Source organism: Chelonia mydas, chromosome 9 (genome assembly GCF_015237465.2).
Source record: "Chelonia mydas isolate rCheMyd1 chromosome 9, rCheMyd1.pri.v2, whole genome shotgun sequence".
Classification (NCBI taxonomy): Eukaryota; Metazoa; Chordata; order Testudines; family Cheloniidae; genus Chelonia; species Chelonia mydas.
Genome location: NC_057855.1, coordinates 56,153,945 through 56,179,852, shown reverse-complemented (window position 1 = coordinate 56,179,852; position 25,908 = coordinate 56,153,945). Strand labels below are relative to the sequence as shown.

The following is a 25,908-nucleotide window of genomic DNA, read 5'->3' as shown; positions in this document are numbered from 1 at the left end:
TGGTCTGTTAGTGCGCTCTGATCGGCCTCCAGAAGTGTCCCACAATGCCTGTTCTAGCCACTTTGGTCATCACTTTGAACTCTACTGCCCTGCCCTCAGGTGACCCCAACTATCAGACCCGCCCTTTTAAACTCTGGGAATTTTGAAAATCCCCTTCCTGTTTGCTCAGCCAGGCATGGAGTGCTCTCAGCAAATCTTTCCAGGTGACCATGCCTCCACGCACCAGGCGATCCCCAGTATGGAGCAATAGCAGTATGCTGGATCTCATCAGTTGTTGCGGGGAGGAAGCTGTTCAGTCCCAGCTGCGCTCCAGCCATAGGAATTACGATACCTTCGGGCAGATATCAAGGGACATGATGGAAAGGGGCCATGACCAGTACGCACTGCAGTGCAGGGTTAAAGTGAAGGAGCTGCGGAATGCCTACCACCAAAGCCCGCGAGGCAAACAGCCACTCCAGTGCTGCCCTTGCAACCTGCCATTTCTACAAAGAGCTGGATGCGATACTTGGGGGCGACCCCACCTCCACTCTGAGTAACACCATGGACACTTCAGAGCCCAGTTCAACAAGGCAGGGGGAGGAGGAGCAAAGCAGGAGCAAGGGTGCTGAGGCGGAGGAAGACACCCCGGAATCCCTAGATGCATGCAACCAGGAGCTGTTCTCAAGCCAGGAGGAAGGTAGCCAGTCGCAGCGGCCGGTGCTTGGGGAAGGACAAACACCAGAGGAGGTTCCCGGTAAGCGGCTTTTGTTTTGGGAAGCAAGTTATTCGGTGCGGGCTCTTGGGGCTAGGAGGGTTAGGCCTAGATGCGGAATAGGGCATTGATGTGCTCTCTCACATCGTGGTAATTGGCCTCAGTGATCTCTTCAGAGGTCTCATCCAGAACTTGGGCAATGCGCTTGCAAAGGTTTCTCGGGAGAGCCACTGTGGTCCTTGTCCCAGTAAGGCTAACTTGTCCATGCCACTGTGCCGTGAGGGGTGGGGGGACCATTGCTGCACACAGGCAAGCGGCATATGGGCCAGGGCGGAAGCCACATTGCAGTAGAAGACCCTCCCTTGCTTCCCAGGTTACCGTCAGCAGCAAGATCTTCCAGGACGAACTCCTGTGGAAAATGTGGGGACAGTGTTCAGTATAGGGGCCCCCTGCCGCTGTTGGCTCTCCCCCAAGGCACAGAAACCCAGAGGACAGTACAGCCGTGAAACGATCAGTCATAGAATCATAGAATATCAGAGTTGGAAGGGACCTCAGGAGATCATCTAGTCCAACCCCCTGCTCAAAGCAGGACCAATCCCCAATTTTTTTTGCCCAGATCCCTAAATGGCCCCCCCAAGGATTGAACTCACAACCCTGGGTTTAGCAGGCCAATGCTCAAACCACTGAGCTATCCCTCCCCCCAGTCACGCTTGACCCTGTGCTTAACCCACGGGGGCCCCAAAATAGTGAGTATGTGCCCTCGCTTTGGGACGGGCAAATTATGCTATTGTGTAGACTGTCCTTGCCCTTAAGTACAGGGGAATCATTGCTCTGTCTGGTGTGAACAATGCTGCCTCTGTTAAGTGTTGCATTTTTCCTTTACAGATGCAACCTTGAGATCTCAGCCATCCATGTTATCGCCGGCTGAAAGACTCCAAAGAATCAGAAAGAGGCCACGTAGAAGCAAGGGAGACGTGCTGCATGAAGTAATGCAGCATTCAAGTAATGAAATCAAAAAGTGCAGGAGTGGTGGGACAGGTGAAAGGAGGATCCGCCAGCAGAATGAGGAGCGCTGGCACAAAAGCATGGTGCTGCGGCAGCAAAGCACGGATTGGCTGATAAGCATAATGGAGCGCCAAGTGGACTCGATCCAGGCGCTCGTAGCCATGCAGGCGGAGCACTACCGTGCCCGAGCTCCCCTGCAGCCCTTGTCCCAAAACTCTTTCCCTTGTGCCCCCATGTCACCTCCAACCCACTTTCCCCAACATCCGGGTTCTTACCACCACCAGCTGCCTCCAACGCCTGTAGCTTCACCACCCAGCCCTGAAAACTATGACCCTTACCCACTGCACTCAGCCCCCATCATCATGCAGTATAGCCATCCTGAAGTGCAGCACTCATTGCACAGCACTCCAGACAGGAAGGCTGAGTATGATAACAGGACATACGCAAAATCTGTGATTGTACCGTTCCCCACCCCACCCCCTTGCCCTTTGTTTCCCAAGCAGTTGTGTTTCTTTTCAATAAATGGATTTTTTGGCTTTGAAAACGTTCTTTTTATTTCATAAAGTAAAAGATACCTTAGCCCAGGAAAGAAACAGGCACTGCAGTCAGTGAAGCAAACACAGGTTCCTACTAACATTGGAACCACTGCACTTCGCTCCCATGCAGGGCAGCAGACATTACTGGTGGCTTTCAGCCTCAGATTGCTCCCTCAAGGCATCCCTAATCCTTGCAGCCCCACATTGGGCCCCTCTAATAGCCCTGCTCTCTGACTGTTCAAATTCAGCCTCCAGGTGTTGAACCTCCGAGTTCCATGCCTGAGTGAATCGTTCACCCTTCCCCTCACAAATGTTATGGAGGGTACAGCACGCGGATATAACCGCGGGGATGCTGTCTTTGGCCAGGTCCAGCTTCTCATACAGAGAGCGCCAGCGGCCCTTTAAACAGCCAAAAGCACACTCCACAGTCATTCTGCTCAGCCTGTTGTTGAACCGCTCCTTGCTGCTGTCAAGGCTCCCTGTGTAGGGTTCATGAGCCATGGCATTAAAGGGTAAGTGGGGTTTCCAAGGATCACGGTGGGCATTTCGACTTCCCCTACAGTGATCTTCTGGTCTGGGGAAAAAAGTCCCAGCTTGCAGCTTCCTGAACAGGCCAGTGTTCCAAAAGATGTGTGTGTCATGCACCTTTCCAGGCCAGCCTGCGTTAATGTCAATGAAATGCCCACAGTTATCCACAAGCACCTGGAGAACCATAGAGAAATACCCCTTCCGATTAACGTGCTAGGTGGGCTGGTGCCAGAATTGGAATGTGTGTGCCATCTATCACCCCTCCACAGTTAGGGAAACTCATTTGTGCAAAGCCATCCACAATGTCATGCACGTTACCCAGAGTCATGGTTCTTCTGAGCAGGATTCGATTAATGACCCTGCAAACTTGCATCAACACAATTCCAACAGTCGACTTCCCCACTCCAAACTGGTTAGCAACTGATCGGTAGCTATCTGGAGTTGCCAGCTTCCAGATTGCAATAGCCACCCACTTCTCCACTGTCAGGGCAGCTCACAATCTTGTGTCCTTGCGCGGAAGGGTGGGGGCAAGCTGCTCACACAGTCCCATGACAGTGGCTTTTCTCATCTGAAAGTTCTGCAGCCACTGCTCGTCATCCCAGACTTGCATGACAATGTGATCCCACCACTCAGTGCTTGTTTCCCAAGCCCAAAAGCAGTGTTCCACGGTGGTGAGCATGTCCGTGAATGCCACAAGCAAACTCATGTCATATGCATTACTCGAGTCGATATCGTTGGAGCCCTCATTGTCATTTTGCATCATAAGGAATAACTTGACTGCTAAACATGACGTGCTGGCGAGACTAGTCATCATACTCCTTAGCAGTTCGGGCCCCATTCCTGCATACCAAAAGGGAAAGACCGCGCACACAGTACAGAAAATCTTGAAAGATGGCGCCAAATGTGGATGGAAGCACAGGGATTGCTGGGATGTGAACTGATGCATCACGGGGCATTGGGACAGGACCCACCCCCTTCCAACAAGCCACAGCACCAGAATGGGAAGAGGTGCTCTGTGGGATAGCTGCCCATAACGCACTGCTCCCAATGCCGCTGCAAGTGCCGCAAATGTGGCCACACCAGTGCGCTTGCAGCTGTCACTGTGGACAGACTGCAGCGCTTTCCCTACTGTGCTCTCCGAAGGTGGGTTTAACTCAAAGCGCTCTACATCTGCAAGTGTAGCCATGCCCTTAGAAAAAAGGTTAAGGTGTAAATTGATAGAATGGCCAGAACCATGAGTCCTGACTCCTAGTCAGTCCCCTACTCTGATCACAAGTGAAATGCCCTGTGGGTATGTTTGTTTGTTTTTTATTTATTTAAATTTTTTTTTTTTTTTGTACAAGTGCTTCCATTTCATAAGTGTTTGTTTGTTTCATACTGCAAAAGAATCTTGAACGTCTGTGCTGCAGATGCCAATTTATCTGCCCGACATAGAGGAAGAAAGCAATAACCTGTTAAGGGATCATGACAGGAGTTAAGGCTACTTGAGCTTTTAGGGAACCTTACTAAACAAAGCGTTCTATCCTTGAAGTGTTCCTGCACGTTTAATAAAACTGCAGTTCTGTTAGAGAAGATGGGTGAAGTAATGAGAGAAGAGTCTTATTTCTTTAAGGGACAATAGCGAGTCTTACATGCCATGATCACAGATGTGCTATCTATAATATTGGGGAAAATATCTCTACAAAGATGATGGCAAACAGAAAAAGGTCACCAAATAAATGTATTTGCCACTGTAACTTTTGTCCTTTTTGGCTAGCCTTTTTCTTGCAAATCAGAGATGAGAACGGTGCATGCTGAGAGAGAAGCATTCAAAGCCCCTGAGAGCTTGCTTGCTCACTTCCTCAAGCTGATAGGGCCTTGAAGCTACATAAGTAGACAAAACAGCTGCACAGTGAGGATAAGCGGGAAGCTTGCTGGATGCTATGCAGCTAGCGGGGCTAGTGCTGAGAAGCCAACAGTGAGTGACTGTGCAGTACTGATGCAGGAGAAGAAAGCTGCAAAAAAGGCTTCATGAAAGTTTATTAATGAGATGTCAGTCCTACTGCTTAAGCCTAGATTTATGTCCTAACCAGCTTGTTCCCTCTAGGGGTAAGAATGACAGGTGGGGGTGACTGAGGCAAATACAAGCACTTTTTGAAATATAAAGTGGCATGGGGAAGTGGGGAGCCCATCAGCACAGCTTAAAGAAGCAAGAAGGACACCAGTGCAGCTGGTAAACGTATGTATCAAGTTGCAGCCATTCAGAGACCCTAATTAGTTCTGCTTTGAACAACCAGTGCAGAGCAAAGGAGCAGCAGGAGTAAGACTAGCCCTCCACCTCTAGCAGGCGGTGAGGCTGAAAGCCCATTAATTTGGGTCTGAAGATTGACTATTATAGACCAAGACGGAAGTGAAAGAGGCAAATTCAGTGAACACAAGGGCACTGGAGGGAAATAGTGCTGTGACTGGCTGACAAATACTGGAGTGCCCTTCACCCTGCCTGCTTTTTTCCTCTGTTTCATGTAAGAGGCCAAGGGAAAGTGAGTGTGGGCAGCTCTCGTGCATCTGCAATTTCATCAATTCAGGGTGTCTTCTCTGGGACTCGGGTTTGTAAGCTCTTCCATTAATAGCATATCTGATTTGCCCTCTTTCTCTGAAAGTCTGCTTCAGCAGCCTGGAGTGCTCTAAACCTTTCATTGCTCTGCTCTCCTGCTTATCTGCTCTTGTGCCCTACCTATCACATTAGCTTTGCCAGTGATGCAGGCTTGAACACCTGTCTGTTCCCACAAATGTGTCTATGCTGTCTTTTTGCTGATTTTCAGCATGGAATGCCATTTCTGACTTAATCCATAAATCCATTACCCTATTCTTCAAATCCCTCCTCATGACACATTTCTTGTGATGCCATCATGAGTTGGCAAGCTTGCATGGCACTCAGCACTCTTTAATACAATGAGATCAACTCTCTCAGATTTCAAACCACTAAGCTATGGAATAACTAATCTGTGTAACACTGTGGTCTTAGCATCATTGCCCTTCTTCCTGCTTTCTCACATGCCTACTATAGGCATACTCACCATCTAATTTGAAGTGAGATTCAGCAAGTATGATTACCAGGGCAGAACTATATCTCTGTCTCTACAGTGGCTGACCCAGTGGAACCTTGATCCTGAGTGGGGATATCACAAACATCAAATATAAGCCCATGTGCAGAATTAAGTAAAAAAAAAAAAAAAAAAACCCCAGTCATTTTATGCCCATATTGCTAGAGCAGACCAGGGGTTGACTTGATAAAAAGGTGGTGATAGTTCTTTCAGTATATGCTTTCTGGGTCCAAAAGTTAAAGGCTGCTTTACGGTCTGGTGTCTGCTACTTCCTCTGTATGTGCCTTTCTCCTGTTTTCATGCATAATGACTCTGCACCTGGTGGGGAAAGTGCTGGCCAAAAAGAGGTTGCTGAAGTGCAGGTCGTATCAGGTTGTTTTGTCCATGCTGCCAACCTATGATGGATACTGATGTGATCCTTGATTGCACGGAGTCATTTCAAGTCTCAGTAGCTCTGTATATGCTAGGGCAGGTGTCAGCAACCTTTCAGAAGTGGTGTGCCAAGGCATCACTTATTCACTCTAATTTAAGGTTTTGCGTGCCAGTAATACATTTTAACGTTTTTAGAAGGTCTCTTTATATAAGTCTTTAATATATAAGTAAACTATTGTTGTATGTAAAGTAAATAATGTTTTTTAAAATGTTTAAGAAGCTTAATTTAAAATTAAATTTAAATGCAGAGCCCCCGGACCAGTGGCCAGGACCCGTGCAGTGTGAGTGCCACTGAAAATCAGCTCACGTGCCTCCTTTGGCACACGTGCCACAGGTTGTCTACCCCTGTGCTAGGAATTGGTCCTGTTGCTGTAAACAAAAGTTGGTACCAAGTTTCAAATTCAATGCTTGTTTCTTGTAACAGTGTACATAATGCAGAAGGGACCAAAACCAGCAGTTTTCAATGCTTCTGTTGGGAATCTGGTACCTACCGCTATTGTCAGGAATGGGTTATTTTCGTGCTGTAGATGGAGTCCTGTTGTATTAACTGAGATGGAATATGTGGGCCCAAAGAGTTAAAGATGTTAACATGACCCTGAAATTGTCCAACATTAAACAGTTTAAACAAGGTTTGGTATCCAGTGACCTCAGCCTGCTTTGTACCATGGCAAACACACATGAAACATTCTTTTAATCTTTTATTAAAGATGGGAGGGGGGGCAGTTAAAGCATTTGAAATGTAATGTAAAGTATTAAATAAGGTTTTCATTTTAACAGTAACCCTTGTTGCCTTTCCCTTGAGCTCTAGGAGAGTCTTCAGAAAGGAAAGAAACCTTATTTGACCCTCTTTCAGATGGCATCCAAGATAACGGTACTTTCTAGGGAAAAGAGAAGAAGTTAGCTGAGATGACCTGGAGGAAGTGTTGTTGTTAAAGTCCGATCTAGTTTCCTAAATGACAAAATGAGAGAGACAGGACGGAAGAGAAAAGAACAGTAAAGATAGAAAACGCAGCTGCTGTCTCTGGTGCTGACGCTCACTGCTGAAAAACCCAGGCACAGCACATGGTCTGATCAGCCACTTCAAGACCTGGCAAACTTGTATTAGCATCAGGCTGTTTAGATCATTGCATTTAGCTGCCCCTCTGGTCACAGGCTTGCAAAAATATACAGTCGTGGCTAGTCAAGCCAGACTCTAATTAGGCAGAAGGAAAAAGAGAAGAAATAAAGAGGGGAAGAAAACGGGGGTTGGGGGGGGAGGGGAACGAGCATGCAGCAAGTGACAGTCTTACATCCCAGGTTAAAGTTTCCCCAAGCCAATGGCTCATGGGGCTTATGTGGTTAAGACATGTCAGTTTCATAGCCAGTGGTACCCAAGGGAGTAATGTGGCCAGCAGCACATCCAACTGCCTTGGCTGCCGTAACCCACTGGATCATTTGGCCACTGTGGGAACTGGAGATGCCTTTCAGTGTGAGATCAAGTGAGACTCAAAAGCACAACTTTTGGGGTTGTAGTTGAGTAACTTAACCATTCAGCCACTGCACTCACTCAACATCCCAGGTGGTAGTTGGGTTTAGCTGCAGCTGTAGAGGTGGAGGTGCTGATGTCATCGGAAGTCCTCTGTCAGGACATCTCTCAGTTAGGATGAAGATTGTCTGGGGGTCCAAGAGACAATGGGGCAGCAGCCAATATGGTGAAGCTCACTCCCCTTTTTATCAGTCAGCCAGAGTTGCGGTATCCTCCTCCTTTCTTCCCAAAAAAAAGTCTTTTCTTTTAAGAAAAAGGAGTACTTGTGGCACATTAGAGACTAACAAATTTATTTGAGCATAAGCTTTCATGAGCTTTTTTTTTTTTTTTTCACCTTCGATTACAGACCAGAGAGATTGAAGTGTTCTCCAACTGGTATTTTCCACTGAATGCATCCGATGAAGTGAGCTGTAGCTCACGAAAGCTTATGCTCCAAATAAATTTGTTAGTCTCTAAGGTGCCACAAGTACTCCTTTTCTTTTTGCGAATACAGACTAACACGGCTGCTACTCTGAAACTTTTCTTTTAAGGACCCCAAAAGAGAGCAATGGGTAGAATACCCATCCCCTCATTATTTTGTTACCAGTTAGGTCTAACTTCTGACACACCAGTTGTGGTCTCACTGTTCTTGTATACCAGGCATGATTTTAACACAGTTCTGGAATTGTATCCGTAGGCCTCTTTGTTTGGACTAATTCAGTCTTTGTCTCTTTGAACCTTTTCCCATCATTTGGTGGTTTTGTGATATTTTATGAACTTTGAATCACTTTTTACAGTGGAACTCACAATTAGGGTCAATTTGTAGCCCAGTTATCACAACAGTCCACTGAAATGATAGATGCTGGGTTTATGGGCAAGGAGGCTAGCGCTGAAAGTGCTGTAATTTGGTGCCTTTTCTTGGCCTTTTACAGTTTAAGGCCTAGAATAAAACACCTCATCCCCACTGAAAGGAAAGTGCCAGGTAAACTAGCACAATCCTGCTTTCCAGTCTGAACAGGGATTTGATCCCTTGGCATTCTCAACGCTGACCTTCCAGTCATCCCGGTCACTTGGCACACAGTCCTCTGGCTCTGCCAGCCGTGCTTCCCAAGTTCAAATTCATAGTGATGCACACAGGGTTTGTTTCAGTGGCTGAGTACAAGATGGATGACATTGGAACTCTCCAGGTGGAAAATGAAAATAGTAGGCTCCCTTGCAGGGTCAGGAGGCGTTCCCTTTACATCTGCTCTAAGCAGAAAAGAGGCTTATGGATGTACTGGAATTGGCTGGTCAGAGAAACCACCTGAGCAGATGTCACTGCTGCACCCTAACATGGGGTTCCACCTTTTAAATCTTGGGTCTCTGACTGCAGACTAAAGTGCTGATATTCCACTGATTAACACAGTCTGCTGTCTCAGCAGCTAACAAGTACTTCTCTACTGTCTTGATAGACTGAGCATAGCCCCAGTTGCTTGAACGCTTAAACCCTGCTGCAGGCTGAATTTGATATATTCATAGGATGTGAGGATACGTGGTTATCTTCCCGCCAAGGGATGCAGTCTGAGGAACATTCAATCTAATTTTAAAAGATGCAGAATGGCATGCTGTGAGTGTTTTGTTTTGTGGGAGTCCATGCATGTTGATATTTGATTTGACTAAAGCATATGTACCTCATTAACTGCCAGACCAAGGGATGCTACTGGGGAAATGTATATGGCAGTTCCAGAACTGTAAGCTGCTGGTGTCTCTCCTGTACTTTGAATCCATAATTTACTAAAATCAGGAAACCTCTTTAAAACAACCAGCTAAACCACAGAGATTTGTGTGCATGCATTAGAACGGGTGTTGGTGCATTGTGACCACTACTGGTACAATAATCATAGTCTTGCTACTAATGTTGTGCTCCCCTTGTCTGTTATGAGACGGGGGCTAGCCTTTGCCCCAAAGAGCTTATAGTCTAAGATGGTCTTTCCATTGTATGTAGCAAGTCTTGTGCAATTCTAACTTGGGAAATGTGAAATTGTGACTCTCCTGTGAGAATTGAAAACTTAGTTACCTAGAAGCAAACTCCTTTGCAACAAATTAACTGCATATAGTCCCATGATGCATGACCTGTATCAAACTGAAATCTTGTAGAGAGGTCAGCATACTTCTGCCTATCTTATTGAGTGGTGCCTGGGGAAGGGGAAGAGGAAGAAAGATGGGCTTCAGGTAGTGGCATCTGGTAGAAATATTGAACAGTCTTACTCCTTCCCTGCCCTCTATGCCAAAAATTGAGAGGAGCTGTTAAAATGGAATTACTGTGCTCTGCTGAGAGGGATCCATAGAGGAAGTGTTATGAGTCCCCTCATCCTGTGTGTGTTGTGTCTCTAGCTAGTGTGAAGCAATGGCCATCCTGTTTGCCGTTGTTGCCAGAGGCACGACCATCCTTGCCAAACATGCCTGGTGTGGAGGGAACTTCCTGGAGGTGACGGAGCAGATCCTGGCAAGGATACCATCGGAGAACAACAAACTCACCTACTCACATGGAAAGTGAGTAATGGTTTGTTTTCTGGGGTTGTGGAGAAGGGACCTGCTGTGGGGAGAAACTGAGTTTGGGCTATTGCTACTTAGTGAGGTATTGAGACCTGAGAAGGGCATTGCTCCCACCCACCTTGTTTCTTATGTTAAAAATTCAGCGCTTGAATGCCCTGTGAAGCTCTGAGAACTAGTTGGATTAAGACATCACATGTCAAGATTGAAAGATGAGCAATTGATCTAACCACACTTTCTGAAGTGGTGCTGAACATGGGATGCCCTGGGCTGTACTTGCAGTTATGCAGAGTGTAAGGGCACCAGGTTTGTTGCACTGATTGCTGACACTTCTCGGCTACCAATACATTTAAGATATCTCATTCCTCAGGTAGTTCTTGGAGACTGATCCCTCTAAGACACTAGTGGAGTTGGTATTATCCTCTGGTATCGCTAGGAGGATCTTTGTGCTAGGAGTCTGAGATTCCTTGGATATCCACAGAAATAGTCATCAGCAATGGGGGAGGCCAGAAGGGTGTGACTGATTTATGTGCAATTTTGCTTTTGGGCCATGGAGAGAGAAATCTGTGTGGCATAAGGCTTTACTATAGATTTATTTAAACTTTCCTAAAGTATGCTGACTCCCTGCCTTTACAACAGTGCATGACCCAAACTGCCAGGCACAGAACTATGGATGAACCGCAGTGGCAAAGGTCAGGTGGACGGTTTCCCAAAGTTCAGGGTGTTTCATTTCAATTGCATCTCAAATCTAGATCTCTAATCTAGAGTAACCCCAGACTTTCCCTCATACTGTCAAAGGCCATGGGTCCAAAACTTGTTATCCTTGGTGCACTTTAAGATTCCAAGTGTGCTTTCAGGTAACAAGTGGCTGGACCTGCCTGCTCCATTGTTACACACAGGCTGTCTGACAAAATTTGTAGGAATCCCACAAATTATAGCTCTAACTGGGGAGGACTTTGACTGGGAGCACTGCAAAGTGTTGTATTTTAGGGATGTGTCCCATTGAGTTGGCCTAGTATCTGCTTGGCAGTTTTCAATTTTTACAAAAATACTAAATCTTAATCTTGAGGACAGCTCACATTCCTTACTCCAATCCTTAGTTTCTCCTTAAAACCAAGCTGGGCAGTTGGCTAGGCGTGCCTCCATTAGTATATTTGATGCATGCTAATTGGGCTAATTCCTGATAGAGAGGATCTTGGCTTGACAGTCTGTCTCAACTGCTCAGGGAGCTCAGATAAGGGATAATGATTACTAGCAGACATGTCTGCTTCCCAAGTGTGCTATGGGTTACATGTGACATGCAGCAGGAGTGTATATACCCCAGGCCTTGAGGGAGCTAATCTTGGAAGTGACTGAAGATATCAGCTGGGGGTGGGTGCCTATAACTGGGGCAAGGGAGGATTATTGCTTTATTAAACACTTCGCTTGAATGGGGTGAACTGCATTTCCCAAACTTTCTAAACTACTGCAGTAGGATAATGCACAGTGCGGGCTTGGAGCTATTGGGCAGCACTGCGACTAGCCACACTCTGCATTCAGTATGAAACCGCCTCCCCAGCCAGAATCACAGGGGTTCCGTCCTAGCAATCTAACTCTGCAGTGTTTGTATGCCCATAACAAAATGGGGAGAACCACCCCTAGATTGGAACTCCTCTGTCCTGTTGTCCTTCCACGGGAGAAGGAAATGGGCAGATTGGCTCTAATTCCATACACCTCCTTTTGAAGGGTGTTTGGAAGGTGGGACGTCTTCTTACTTGTGTTCAAAATCCTCCAAACAGCCCTGCTCCCCTACTTGGGAGCAGGCAATTCCTTCCCTCCCCTGGGACAGAGCAAAGATCATGGCTTGGGGCTGGGAAGATGCAGTTCAGTTCTGTCCAGCTGTGGTATTTGAGGTCACCTGAGCAGGGCAGCTGAGATGGCCTGAGGAGAGGGCTTAGCATTCAGACCTTAGGTAGTTACTTTCCACTGGCCATAGAATCTTTGGGGTGTTTCTGCCCAGCGTCCTCGCCCCCACAGACAGGGAGACCTGGGAATGCTCTTCCCCTGTGCCTGAATGTCTGGAGTCTCTGCTTCTAAACCAAAAACAAACTCAGAGAAAATAGCTGAAGCCTGGTGTGCCCCCATTAATGCAGAACTTTAGGAGTGAATGCCTGATCTTGCTGCACCCCACTCCTGAAGCAAACACTCTGTGGTTTCAGGGGTCCCTACCTAATGCTGTTTAGCACCTGGACTTCCCGATGCTATCCAGTCTCTGCTGCTGCCATGAAGGAGGCTTCTGACATAAAAGGGATGGGGTTTATTCCCATTTTGGGAATAGGGTTGGGCTTTTAGGGGCTCACAATCTCACTAGTAAAAATCTTAACCATGTCCAGAACTCCTAGTGGGGGTCTAACAGAGTGAGTGTGTGTGTGTGTGCGTGCGTGCGTGCACGCAAACACACAGGTGAGGCAGAACTGGACAAATTGTACTAGGTAGACTGCATCTCTCAGGAATGTTGTGAGACTTAATTAAAGGCTTGTCAATTGTTTTTTACATCCTTAGATGAAAGAGGCTATATAATAATTCAAAAGTATTACTAAGATGCCTTTCTAAAACCTGGGAAGAACACTGCTGTTGTATTCATTGTAGGTGTTTAATAATGCAGAACATCAGGCTTGCTTAAGTGTGTCAGTCTAGGTGCAAATCAAAAAATTAAGAATGAATGCAAGTCTTAGAGCAATGTGGCTGCTCGCTATTTCCAAGGAGTTCCACAGTTAGTTAAATGCAGCGTAGCACTTGGAGGATGCCAATCACCATAGAGCTGTTTGTGTAAGCAGCTGATGGAGGCCTGTGGATCATGTGCATTTGAAATTGGTTTAGTAAAAACGTTAACTGGGTTATTGATACAACTTCTGTTGTGGTAGCACCCAGAGAGCTGAATCATGAACTTGCCTCCTTGTGCTAGAGAATCATAGAAGATTAGAGTTGGAAGAGACCTCATCTAGTCCAACCCCCTGCTCAAAGCAGGACCAACCCCAACTAAATCATTCCAGCCAGGGCTTTGTCAAGCTGGGCCTTAAAAACCTCTAAGGATGGAGATTCCACCACCTCCCTAGGTAACCCATTCCAGTACTTCACCACCCTCCTAGTGAAATAGTTTTTCCTAATAGCCAACCTAGACCTCCCACACTGCAGCTTGAGACCTGGGCCAGAAGAGTTTACAATGGAAATTTCATTGCTTCATTAAGCAAATTACTGTGTGGACACACTAGCTATACCTTTTCAAGGAATTTATGTTGTCTTACTTTGGTAGGCATGATTGTTTGCTTTATACTTTGGCTGATAAGATTGAATACACAATCTGTGGAAGTCCCTTGATGGTTTTACCTTGGTATGTTAAATGATTAGTACAGTGCATAACTTTAATAAATCTGCAGTTAGGCATTTCCCCAGTTGGCTATTAATCCAGGGGTGCCCAAATGTGGGCTGTGAGCCACATATAGCCACTGGGATACCAACATGTACCCACTGCCCACAGCTGTTATCTTTAGTTCTATGCAGGTTACAATACAAAGATCCCAGAAGAAACATGCTGTGATCAAGATGGAGCATTGCATGCTGGGACCTGTTTCTTTTCTGTAGGGTGGCTGCAAGTTGCTCCACTCCTTAATTTGAGTGCGTCTGGCAGATAGCTGTTTGAACACATCAGACATTGGGGTCTTCTACAGCAGTTCATGGAGTCTTGTTTTTTTTTTCCCCCTTTTTGCAGTTATCTATTTCATTATATCTGCCAAGACCGGATTATATACCTATGTATCACAGATGATGTAAGTATTTTGGATAACGCTACTATGCATACAGCCTGCAAATGATAGCTTTTTTTCTCTGTGCTTATCCATGAAAATCAATAATGGGCACAAATCCATGGGGCTGTTTTCTTTAGTGGCATTCCTGCATATTTACACTGGTGTAACTCAGAACATGGGCCCCTCTATTTAAAGTCAAAATTCAAATATTTGAGTTCAGTCTACCTCAATATCCAGCTGGTGTGTGTATGGGGCGTGACAGTGTCTCCTTCCCACCACACCAACTTCCCCTGCTGCTTTCTACTTGCAAGTGAAAACCTGTGGGGGAGGGGAGGGGGAAAGTTGGTAAGATTCACCCAGCTTTCTCAGCAGGACCAGTACAATAAACCTACAAGGATCAGGTGACTTTCGCTCTGCAGTCATCTCTAAGGCATCCTTAGTCATTAGTACAGTACACTTAAGCTTTACCCTCAACTGTGGAAGAAGGTACAAATGGAGGCTGTGAAGTCTTTTGTCTTTGTTTCCCCTTAAAAGGTAAATGAAGCACAGGCTAGCTTTTGAGCTTTGTATGCCTGATTCCAGTGGGTATTCAGCAAGAAACAGACTGATATTAAAAAAGTGACTGCCCTTAACAAAGAGATTAAGAGGAAGAGGTAGCAAGGCTTTTGCAGGGTTATGCGCAGCTCGGTTGTTCATGTTTGATAAAAGTTGGAGGGTCTCTAAATGGTTACATATCTTTTAAGTTTTTCTGTAGGCCACCTATCCCACAGTTCCCTAACTAGAACAGTGTTGGGTGACTTGCAGTTTTCTGCCTGCTGTGAATTTTTTTTTTTTTTTACTTTTAGAACTTTGAACGTTCCAGAGCCTTCAGTTTCCTGAATGAAATCAAAAAGAGATTTCAAACTACATATGGTTCAAGAGCACAGACAGCACTTCCATATGCCATGAACAGCGAATTCTCCAGTATCTTGGCTGCACAGCTGGTAAGATACATATAGTCAGAAGGGGCTGTCTAACCAGTCTCGTCTCTCCCTTGTAAACACTCCTGTTGTTGGCTTTAAATCAGTGGTTTTCAACCAGGGGTATGCAGAGATCTTCCATGTAATCAACTCATCTAGATATTTGCTTATTTTTACAACAGGCTACGTTAAAAGCACTAGCAAAGTCAGTGCAAACTAAAATTTCACAGACAATCTTCCAAGACCCTAGTCAGACTCCACTCCCATCCTTGGAAAGAGTTCCCCTAAGTAGGGAGGAAAGTGGTGTTTGGAGAGAAAAATGCATGCATACTTTGTAATAGCTTGTGCAGAGCTGTGTTGGGAACTCCTACCTGAACATTGATACGCTTCTCTTCAGCAGGACTAGTTTGTATTTTGACACCTCAGGAGTATGTAGCCTTTCTAGAGCTGGACACATCTAAGCACTTGATAGTCATAAGCACAGCCTGATGTAGTCTGCTGTTCTGAGATTGGAGAATTTCTTGTAGAATCCACCCTTTGTCACAGATCTTGCTCCAGTCTCAACTTCCATATTGAAAACCTTTCAAGGGGATGTTAAAAATATGAACTGAATATAAAGAGACTGCCCGTAGTCTCAGGTAACATGGAAACAATAACTTTGAGCGATTAACTGCCCCATTCATTTCAGTTAAATTTTGACTCCTAATGACAGCTTAATAGCAACGCTCTGTTTCTGCTCAAGTGATCCACAATAAAATTCTGCTAATATGCTTATCCAACAATCCTAAACTGCCTCCTGAGCGTGGAAAGCTTTCACCCTGCCTCTCTCACCCAGCTTCCTTCATAATGATGTTGATTATGCCGATAATTAGCATACTGGAAATGTAGAGTAGCACAAAAGGAAATATAAAATATCATGGGGTTATAGTATTGCTTGTAGTATTCACTTTCCTATTGAATTCAATAAAATCCACCTGTATAATTAAATGAAGCTGTTACAGAATTTCCAGTCAGTTTGCCACACTAGAGCACCACAGAATTTAAGTCTAGCTTGCTGCAGTGTACACAGGGCCCTGATAACAAACTTTGCGATTAACCTTGCAGTTGCTGTTCCCATTTCCCAGCTGAGGATTGAGGCACACAAGAGAAGTGACTTGCCCAAGACTGTACAAAGTCAGAGCAGGGACATAAACTCTGTAATCTTAGCTATGTAATCTTAGCTTTCACCTCAGTTTTTATTTTTCCATGTCCCTCTGCCTCCTGTAATACTTAGTACTTGTGTTCTTCACCCATAGATTTCAAGCCATCTACAAGGGTACTGAAGTAACAGGGAAGATAAACCTGAGAATCTCTGGGTAGAACTTCACTTGTAAGCTTTTGGAAATTAGTAGCAAGCCAAAGTAGATGTAGGAAGTGGTTGAAAGCAGCCTGCAAGACCTGTACAGCTAGAACACTGGTAACATAGAAATGGTGCTGGTGAAATGCACCTGTCTCATTCCATTGGACTTGTCAGTGCTAAGATGCTCAGAATGTAGTGTCCTAAGCCTCTTGGAATGTAAAGGAGAGGTTTAGATCAAGTTTTGGTCTGCCCTGTTGGACCCCCAAAAGAGTAGGTGGCTTGAAAAAAGAGCAACTCCTAATCCTGCATACTGCAAAACAAACAGGACTGGCAAGGTGGTTACCCTCCATGGCTCAGTGTCTCATTACTCTCTGCACTGGCAATGGAAAGGGGCAGAAGAAACAGAATATTACTCTGCTATATCTTCTCCAGCAAAGCTACAGGCTGGTGAAGGAACAGTGCTTTAGTGATCCTCATTAGGGAGGTATAGCTGTCCCCATTGAGAGCTGCGGTGTTGAGTGGAGACTCTGCAAAAGCTGCCCAAATGAGGGGAGACGTCCTCTGGAGCTCAGCTGCACATTTGTCTGAGATCCTGAAGATCACTTTATTAAAAGAAGGGCAAAAACAACTTGTACAGGTGCGCGTGTAGACTCTTGCAGACCTGCACACTTTGTATTATGGCTGCCTATAGAATTCCCTCCCCTATGATGCTTGTGCATTGGCATAAGAGTGTGTAGTGAGGGCGGATACAGAAGGGCAGGGCTCAAGGACTGGAACAGAGAGCTCCATGGGGGAGAGTTAACATGCATTGGCAATGTGATGCAGAGAGAGTGAAGACTGAATAGCAAAGGGTGATGTGTGGGGGAGAGAGGGGAGAGTGGAGTCTGTGGTGGAAACTTACACAGTGGCTGGCTTCAAACTGTTTGGCTGAGGGCCAACAGACGGGATTTCTCCAAAAATCATTCAATCTGTTACTGATAGGGGGTGGGCTTTGGAACAGGAGCTGCTTCCTCTGGACCTGTCACATGAATGCATGTGATCAGTAAGCATTGCAGGTGGTGGATGGAGGAACGTAGAGAACACCACAGTTGGCACTCACGTTTACTGGCACATAGCAGAGAACTTTCTGTTTCAATCCTATGGAACCATTTGTGCCGAGACTCCCTAAAGAGGTCTAAATTGGGAAGTGCAGTGAGCATAGGGTATTTTAAAAATACAAATGCTGACTGCTCACCCCATTTGTCTAAATGTCTGCTCAAAACTTTATTTTGCAGTAAATGCCATTTCTAGGGCCTAATGCTGCAAGTGTAGGCTGATCACATACTTTGTTCTTCCCATCGCAGGCAAAAACACACTTGTAGTGGGAATGAGGAAGGTATGACAATAACTAGGACGCACCTTCCTGTGCTGCTTGGCCCATAACGATATGTAGGGTGCTGCATACACTGAGGGATTTTACAGCAGCTGTGAGTAGCTAATAAGCCAGTGATGTTTCTGATTTCCTTTACATCCAGCCTTACTCCCTAAGGAGGGTTAAAATTTAATACTTGCCACTCCAGACTTGTATTAAACTCCCAAGATTACAGCTTTTCTCTGACCTTGGCTCGCTAAACTCTGCCACCACCCAAATGCAAAAAAAACCCTTGGACCCAGGAAGGAACACTTGGGAATTCCTCTCCGTGGGGTACCCTCAAACCCTTCCCATCCCCCCACCACACACCCCCGCCTCAGGGAAGAGCTGAGAAAGAAAACAAAGGAAATTAGTTGTGCTACCAGCTAATCAAACAACATGCACAAACCTCTTAGGACACCAAAAATCCAATCCTGTTCTTAAAAAAGGTAAATTTTGTTAAAAACAAAAAGGGAAAAAATACAACTGGAACTCAGGCTTTTGCTAGATTTTAAAAAGAGCAATTCCAAAAATTAAGCACTCAAACTAGCTTTCTTGGGGGTTCAGCTTAAAGGTTACAAGCAAACAAAAGCATCAGGGGTTAGCACAAAGGAGATCCACAAGCCAAAATAAGAAATAAACCTGATAGCGTCTAACTAAACATTCCCTATCCAAGTTATTTCTTCTAGGTATGGAAGATACTTTTTCATACCTGGTTCAAACCTTACACAGCATTACTGCTCTGTCCCTGCCTCCCAGAGAACAACAGACACAAAGGGATAGTTTCTTTTCCCATTTTAAAAAGTTCTAGCCTTCCCATAGCCTTCCCAAAAATCCCACCTATTTTGGTCAGGTGCCCACTTTTTTTCCCCTTATCTGGGGGACTTTTTAACCCTTTATAGGTAAAGCAAGTAAAGAACAGCTACCAAGAGGGATTTTACAGCTAACTGGCTGGCTGGGTGTCCCCCCCACTTTATTTATCACAACCACTGATACCAGTGGTGCAAAGGCACTCGTCCCACCACTGGTACTTTACTCGCTGTGAGCAAAGTTAATCATCTGTGCCATCCATGTCAGAAATTAATCCAGTCCAGACAGAAAGCACTGGCAGAGCAAGTGCCTTGGTGCAATTGGCTTTCCCAGTGCAATCCAGCGTGCTCTGAGCTGACACAGTAGGGAGTAAATTACCCAAGCCTGGCTTACTGAAGCCAGGACTAGTGTGGTGTGCTATGCCCTGGGAATAACTGGTTATAATCCTCTTCAGAGAATTGCTGGCTAGCAGGGGTGAGTGGCACGTCCGTCATCGCTGTCCTCACTGTTGCTCCTGTTGCCATTGCCTTAAGCCTGAGAGTTGCACTTGTTCCCGAGGTCATTGCTTTTCCTGCTCTGTCCCATCTGCCTGGCAAGGGACCTCTTAATTTTGCAACCTTGGACAGTGTCTAGGGGGTGCCTTCTGCTGGCTGCCTGAGAGAGAGTTCTGGTCTGCACGTGTGTTTATGAAGGCCCCTACAAACCATATAAACTTCTTGCCGTGTTTCTGAAGTAAATGCTGTTCTGGCTATTTAGGGTAACTGTTCACAGCTGACACACAATGGATGGGATGGGGGAAGGACCCTAACCTGAGCTGGTCGATACTCAGGAGTATTAAGGACTCTAAATGCCATTCTGTCTGATTGGAGGAAAACAGCTGGGAGTTGGGGTGTGCTGGCTCATATCTACCCTGACATGCTCTGGTAACACACCCAAGGGATGTGATGATGTGGACTGGCAGCAGAGGCTACAGAGCAAGGCTGCTTAGCTCACTGCATGTGTAGTGACCAGGGTGGTTTTAGGGTGACACATGGTGAGTCTGAGGCAAAAAAAATGGATGCTATGACTCCACTTCATTCAAAGGTGAGTCCTCTAATCAAAGCTGTACTGGGAAGCAGATGGGCAAAAGTATGAAATGTGGCTGCTGCAGCCTGAAATGCAAATGCAGTTCCAAGGAGAAGTGAGATTAGAGACCTGACTTAGACACATTTCCCAGGGTCTGAGAGTTGCTGGATGCGTATATCTAAAGCTGCATTGCTAAAATCAGTGGGGAAGTGCAAAATAACTGAGATGGCAATAGGGTGTCACTGATCCAGCTCTCGTACAGCTCTGGAACAGTCCCTGGGCATACCCCTTCAGTGCATCAGCCCCCTTAGGGTCACACTCTCACTGGAGTAAGCCCCTTGGCTTCACCACCTCCTGGGACTGAACCCTGGAGCATTCAGCACCTGTTCCATGCCATGAGCTTCCTGCAGCGGGTCCATGTGGATTGGACCCCGCAGGGAGATTTACACACCAGAGACTTGCACCCACAGTTTCCTGGAGTAACTCTCAGCCAGGACTGTAAAAGCAGAAGAGTTTATTAGGTGTCTGGAACACAGTGTAGAAAGTCCTTTGTTATCACAGAGAACAGAACGTTACAGCCTGGTCCATCTGGGTCAGTTCAGAGCCCAGAGCTGCTCTCTGATCCCTTCTTAATACAGTCCAGAAGCTTCTCCTGCTTCCTGCAACCCACACTTAACCTGACCCCTCCTTTGTCCTTGTTCCCAGGCAAACACTGTCACATGGCCCTCCTCCTAGCCCTTTGTTCTCCAGCTGGTCAAACCTGGCTGGCTTTCAGGGGTGGGTCATCCATGGTTGTTAGTTGCTTCATATCCAGTGTCTGGGTAGTTGTCTTCTGGGACTCTTCGTGGCTTGGGGCCAGGACGCAGACAGCCAGACATCAGTCATACCTGGATCCCCCCCACCTAGTTAACCATGCAGCATGCAGGGGAAACTGAGACACACACAGTAGTCGTCCAAAATATTAGGAAAAATTCCTGCTCCATCATATCGGGTGCTGTATTGTTCCTATGAGCGGTAGCCTAACTAATTTTTTGGTCCCAAAGACTACACAGTTAACCAGAAAACAGAAATGCTGTTGTTATCTTGACTCTTGCACAGTTGTCACCAAAAAGTGAAACCTTAAATATTATAGACTTGAAGGTCAGAAGGAATCATGGTGATCATCTAGTCTGACCTCCTGCATGTTGCAGGCCACAGAACCTCACCCCTCCTGAAATAGACCCAGAATCTCTGGCTGAGTTACTGACATCTTCAAATCGTGGTTTGAAGACTTCCAAGTTACAGAGAATTCACCATTTACACTAGTTTAAACCTGCAAGTGACCCTTGCCCCAGGCTGTAGAGGAAGGTGAAAACCCTCAGGATCTCTGCCAGTCTGACCCAGGGGAAAATTCCTTCCTGACCCCAAATATGGTGATCCATTAGACCCTCAGCATTTGGGCAGGACCTGCCAGGCAGATAACTGGGAAAGAATTCTCTACAGTAACTCAAAGCCCTCCCCATCTAGTGTCTCCAGCAGTTGAGGATTTTTACTACAAACAGTGGCTGATGGGCCACATGCCATTGTAAGCAATTTCATCATACCATTCCCCTCCATAAATTTACCAAGTTCAGTCTTGAAGCCAGTTAGGTTTTTTGCTCCCACTGCTCCCCTTGGGAGGCTGTTCCAGAACTTTACTCCTCTGATGGTTAGAAACCTTCACTTAATTTCTAGCCTAAACTTGTTGATGGCCAGTTTATCGCCACTTGTTCTTGTGTCCACATTGGCACTTAACTTAAATAGCTCCAGATTATTTTCCTTTTTAAAAGAAATAAGGGCTTCTCTAATAAATTTAGAAAATAAAAGCATAAGAGCCTTATAGCAACCTCAGAGGGATAAATCCCAGGTAGGGAGAGGAGTTACAGGGTTGCAGACCTTGTCCATTCCTTTAAAGTCTGTACATAATTCATGGTACACATGTATGTAATTCATCTTCCATTCTCATGTTCAGTGTGGTCCTAAACTCTTAAGGATAGTTTTCTACTGTATATGTTTTGGGATATGGTTTTCAATGGGTATAAATCAAAAGCTTTTCAAACCAAGCAGTCTCACTTTTTCAGTAAAAGCCCTATTGAAATAATAATTAGAATTTCTAAGTGTGTAGGCACGTATTTTCACTCCTGTAAATGAAGGAACATTGTTCAAACTTTCCCAGCTCTCTCATTTTCAAAGATAACTTTGAAAATGGAAAACTTCAGCCAAAAACTCACAAGTGAAGTGTGTGTGAAAAGGGAACCTTGCTTTTTTAACCTTAACTATAGAGAGTGCCAGTGGCTCATGTTGCAAAGTTCGTTAAAGGAATTGGTTGTTATCATAACACCCCATTACATATCCTTAAGGTGTGGTACTTACCAGATTGGCCAAATAGTAACTCTGAGGGTGTTTAATCATCAGTGCCATGTTGCAGTCTCTGCTGTGATTGTATTCGTTGTTGTGCACATGAGAGAAATGGTGCATAAGAACTCCAGTGTGTTTCCCAGAAAGACCAGGTAACCCATACATAATAAAATAGATTATTAAAACTTACATGTATGTGACTAGTGCTACGAAGCTTTGCTTCTTTATGTGTCAGAAGTGATGGAGATTGAGATCTGTCCAATTCTGATGAGTAAAAGTCTCTAGTGAACTACAATAAGGAAGCAATGCCTTACACTGTTTTGGCCCTCAGAACAGCCTCCTAGCCCTAAGATCTCTGCTGCCTTCAGGAGTGTGCTTGTATCTAAACTAATAAATGGCAGAGACTCCAGAACATATCTGCTATTAGGCATGCTAGATCTCTGTGCTCACTGATGCTTCATCTGGGTTTGCCTTTATTTTTTCCCTTCTGTTTGCAGACAAATCTGGGACATATGGGGGTTTTTCTCTTCTCCCGTGCCGTCCCCCCTCCCCCAACACTTCCTTATTTTAATTAACTTTGTGGACCATCCTTAAAAATACAGCCTTGGTTCACTTGCAAGGTGGGGCTAGGCTTGCTGTTTGGTTTTACAAGATGTTGTGTAAGTGCCATTGGGTAATGACCAGTAATTCACAGCAGGGACAGCAAATTTCTGTGAGACCAGGCTAAATCCCACTAAGAGAAGTCCCACCCATCCAATTATTGGAAGTAGATGGGGGAGGCTCCTGCTTTTACCCCAGAGGGAAGTTTGTGTAACTTGTGGCTTGGTCTAAACGTAAAAGTTGTATCGGTATAGCTACGTTGGTCAGGGCTGTGAAGAAACCATGCTCCTGTTAGCTATGTTGACCTAACCTCTCTATATCTGTAGCTGTGTTGAAGAGGGCTTCTGTGGACCTAAGATCCTTTAGGAAGGTAGTGTTCCTACGGTGACAGAAAAACTCCCTCTGTCGGGGGAGGCTGCATGTGTGCCAGGGGCTATGGACTCCAAAGTGTGATGTGCCTTAATTGGGGAGGGGGGTTGAACCTTTTGACCTCTCCAGTACCACCCCGGACTCATGCATACAGACCTTCAAATGGGTAATATTTGGGTGGGGATAAGGAGTGGGCTCAGCTAGCCATTAACTTGGTGGTGGTTTTAGCTAGCGAGCAGCTCTTCTCACCTCCTCCTAAAACCAACCTCTGCCACCCCCACTTCCATCCTGTCCTCTGGTCAATGAAAATTAACAGTGGTGTGACTGACTATGTGAGCGCAGCCAGAGCGTAACACACTGGGCGTGGGGTCTGCCAGAAGTGGCTAAAATCGAGCATCTGCCCAGGACAAGGCTCGGTTTGCTGGGGTTGATGCAAAGGCAGCCAACGGGATTCCTGTGAAGTCAGTAGTGAACAGTAAGCACAGCTCACGGGGTGGTTCTGGCCCCCTGCTATCACCCAAAGGATCAGCTCTCCTATGGCTTGCCCTTTAATGGTCTCAGGGCACTCCTTTCATAGTGGAGGCCATGGGCTTGTCCTCAAGAGTCTGTTCCAATTAGGCTGCCTAACATGGTAAGAGGAGAAGGTAGCTAGCTCCCAGTGAGCAGCATGAACAAGACTAGAGTTGCAGAGCCAGGCCGACAGACTTTAAATTTCACATACCTTAATTATAAGTTCAGTTCCTGAGATGTTTCCTTGGTGGAGCATCACTGGAAGGGGAGGGGTGGAGGTGGCAGCAGTGACTGTAATCCAGAATGAAGTTGTGGTGGCAGTGCAGGGCCAGCAAGAGTTGCGAGTTTGACCCTATATCCTGTAAATGGGTGGCAGCATTCTAGGCAACTGGGTGCCTTTAGATAGCATCTGGAATCCCACCCAAATTAGGTTGTCTGGTCCATTGGCTTTGGAAGAGTCTCACACAGGTTGCTGCTGTGTAGTTTCTATCTTCAGTTTAAAAGCAGCTGGGATTCTTGATGGGGTAACTAGAGGGCTAAAGAGGGAGGAAAGGCCAGTTATGGCCACCAATTCACCTATGGCTCATTGCCCACAGCAGCAAGCTCCTGCACATCACACCTCCTAGGAAACGGCCATGAATGCAGAGTGTTCAAACAAACCTTGGCACTAGTACATGCCAGCAACTGGGGCAGTTAGCACTTATGGCTTTGGTCTCTGCATGTCTCAGAATCTCTTTGTAAAACTGGGACAATATCCCTCTGGGGTTAGTGCAGCTGTTTGCAAAACGCTTTGAAAGGTGCTGTAGAGGTTTGGATTATCTTCCCCCTCTGCCACTCTCCCTCCCCCCCCCCCGGCTTGCCAGCAAGCTCTTTAGGAGAAAACGAGGAGCTGAGATAGGAGAAATTGTTTTCATTCTAAATAGATCTGTACCATCACTGACTCAGTTCATCTGTTACAGAAACACCACTCGGAGAACAAGGGCACTGATCAGATGGTGGAGACACAAGCCCAGGTTGATGAACTTAAAGGAATCATGGTCCGAAACATAGGTATTTATCACTTCACTTCCTGCTCTGCACACAGCGCACAACCCTGGGTCCCAGAGGAGCATCCCTTTCGGAGGCATTGCCAATGGTATTGTGCAGCTGATGCTTTATGGGAAGCTAAGGTTTACCTGCCATCTTCTAAAGTAGTAACCTGGTTGAACAACAGAGTCTTCTACAGTTGGCGAGTATTCCACACCACATACAGAAGTGCCCTGAGTTTGCAGAGGAATTTGTTTGCACTAAGATTTCACTGTGAGTGGCAGATTGGAATTGAGGAGTGGTGTTGCAGACCAGTGGTGGATGTGCTCCAAATTCCAAATGCTCAATCTCCATTCTGCATTGAAAACCATGTGGGTCTGAGTGCAGGATCAAAGCACTTTTATCACTCCTTTGCTGATGGATTTGAAGAGTCTTAAAGCTGGAAAGATTTGGAACTCCTTCTATTCTTGGAGAAGGCAATGGTTTATCCAAACTAAGGGTTTGTCTACACAGTGGGGTAGTGTGCTCTACAGGGTTGTGTTTTTTAAAATGCATTACTTGGTCTGTGTAAACCTTGCTGGTGTGCTTTGATCTAGTGTTGTTTGAAATGCATTACATTAAAGCACAGTAGGGAACCTTTAGTGCGCACAAGCAGGGTCGACACAGGCCAGTTAATGTACAGCATGTTAGTGTGCTTTAGAAATCACACTCCTCTGGAACACATTACCCCACCATGCAAACAGGCCTTAAAATCCATGTGGCTCCTTGTCATAGCCAGGTTGATTAAATAGCAACTCACCAGTTTCTGATGTAGGGCTCTTTTACACTAAAATATTTACTTCTGATCCAAACTATATAGCAGGTGTATAGAGTTATACAAGCGAGATGAAGCTAGAGGTATTGTATTAATGCTTCCTTCAAAGCCTCGAGTAGCTTGTTAAATGACTAATGCAATGACTGTTTCATTTTGAGGGCTTTGTTCTTAAACAGTGCCTGACAATGTTTAGCCCACTGCAATGGAGTTCAAGAAAAACTTGCTTCCTCGCTTATGATAGAGGGCCACATCCTCAGCTGGTATAAATTGGTGAAACTCTAGGATCTGGCTCAGAAAGTGATTTGGGATTGCTTGGGACATGGAAATTTTGACCTTTCTCCTCCCTCCACCTCAAATACTGTACTCCAAGTAGCTTAGAGGGGGTGTGCACAACGCTTAAACGTCTAGCATTAAATGTGAGCTTTTTATTGGTAAACGTCTATTTCACTGTACACATACCCAAACCAAGGAAAAAATATTCCCATCGACATTACTCAAAACTTAGATAAAATAAGAAAAATGCTGCTTGAGAACTTAGTTTGATTTAAGGATAT

At 45.6% G+C, this 25,908-nt stretch overlaps 1 protein-coding gene across 8 annotated transcripts in view; it reads left to right on the top strand.

Annotated features, from left to right (window-relative positions):
- The window catches only part of VAMP7 (vesicle associated membrane protein 7), a 52,146-nt gene that overhangs the window by 19,701 nt on the left and 6,537 nt on the right, over nucleotides 1-25,908 (top strand). For 5 of the 8 annotated variants that reach the window (XM_043522910.1, XM_037908314.2, XM_037908315.2 and 2 more), the window contains 4 exons: nucleotides 10,153-10,311; nucleotides 14,060-14,117; nucleotides 14,942-15,079; nucleotides 24,474-24,564. In XM_043522910.1, the coding sequence (XP_043378845.1) occupies nucleotides 10,166-10,311; nucleotides 14,060-14,117; nucleotides 14,942-15,079; nucleotides 24,474-24,564 (433 nt within the window). In that variant the 5' untranslated portion in view covers nucleotides 10,153-10,165. The remainder of the gene's footprint in view (nucleotides 1-10,152; nucleotides 10,312-14,059; nucleotides 14,118-14,941; nucleotides 15,080-24,473; nucleotides 24,565-25,908) is intronic. The other 3 variants (XM_043522911.1, XM_043522908.1, XM_043522912.1) reach the window with 1 other exon arrangement.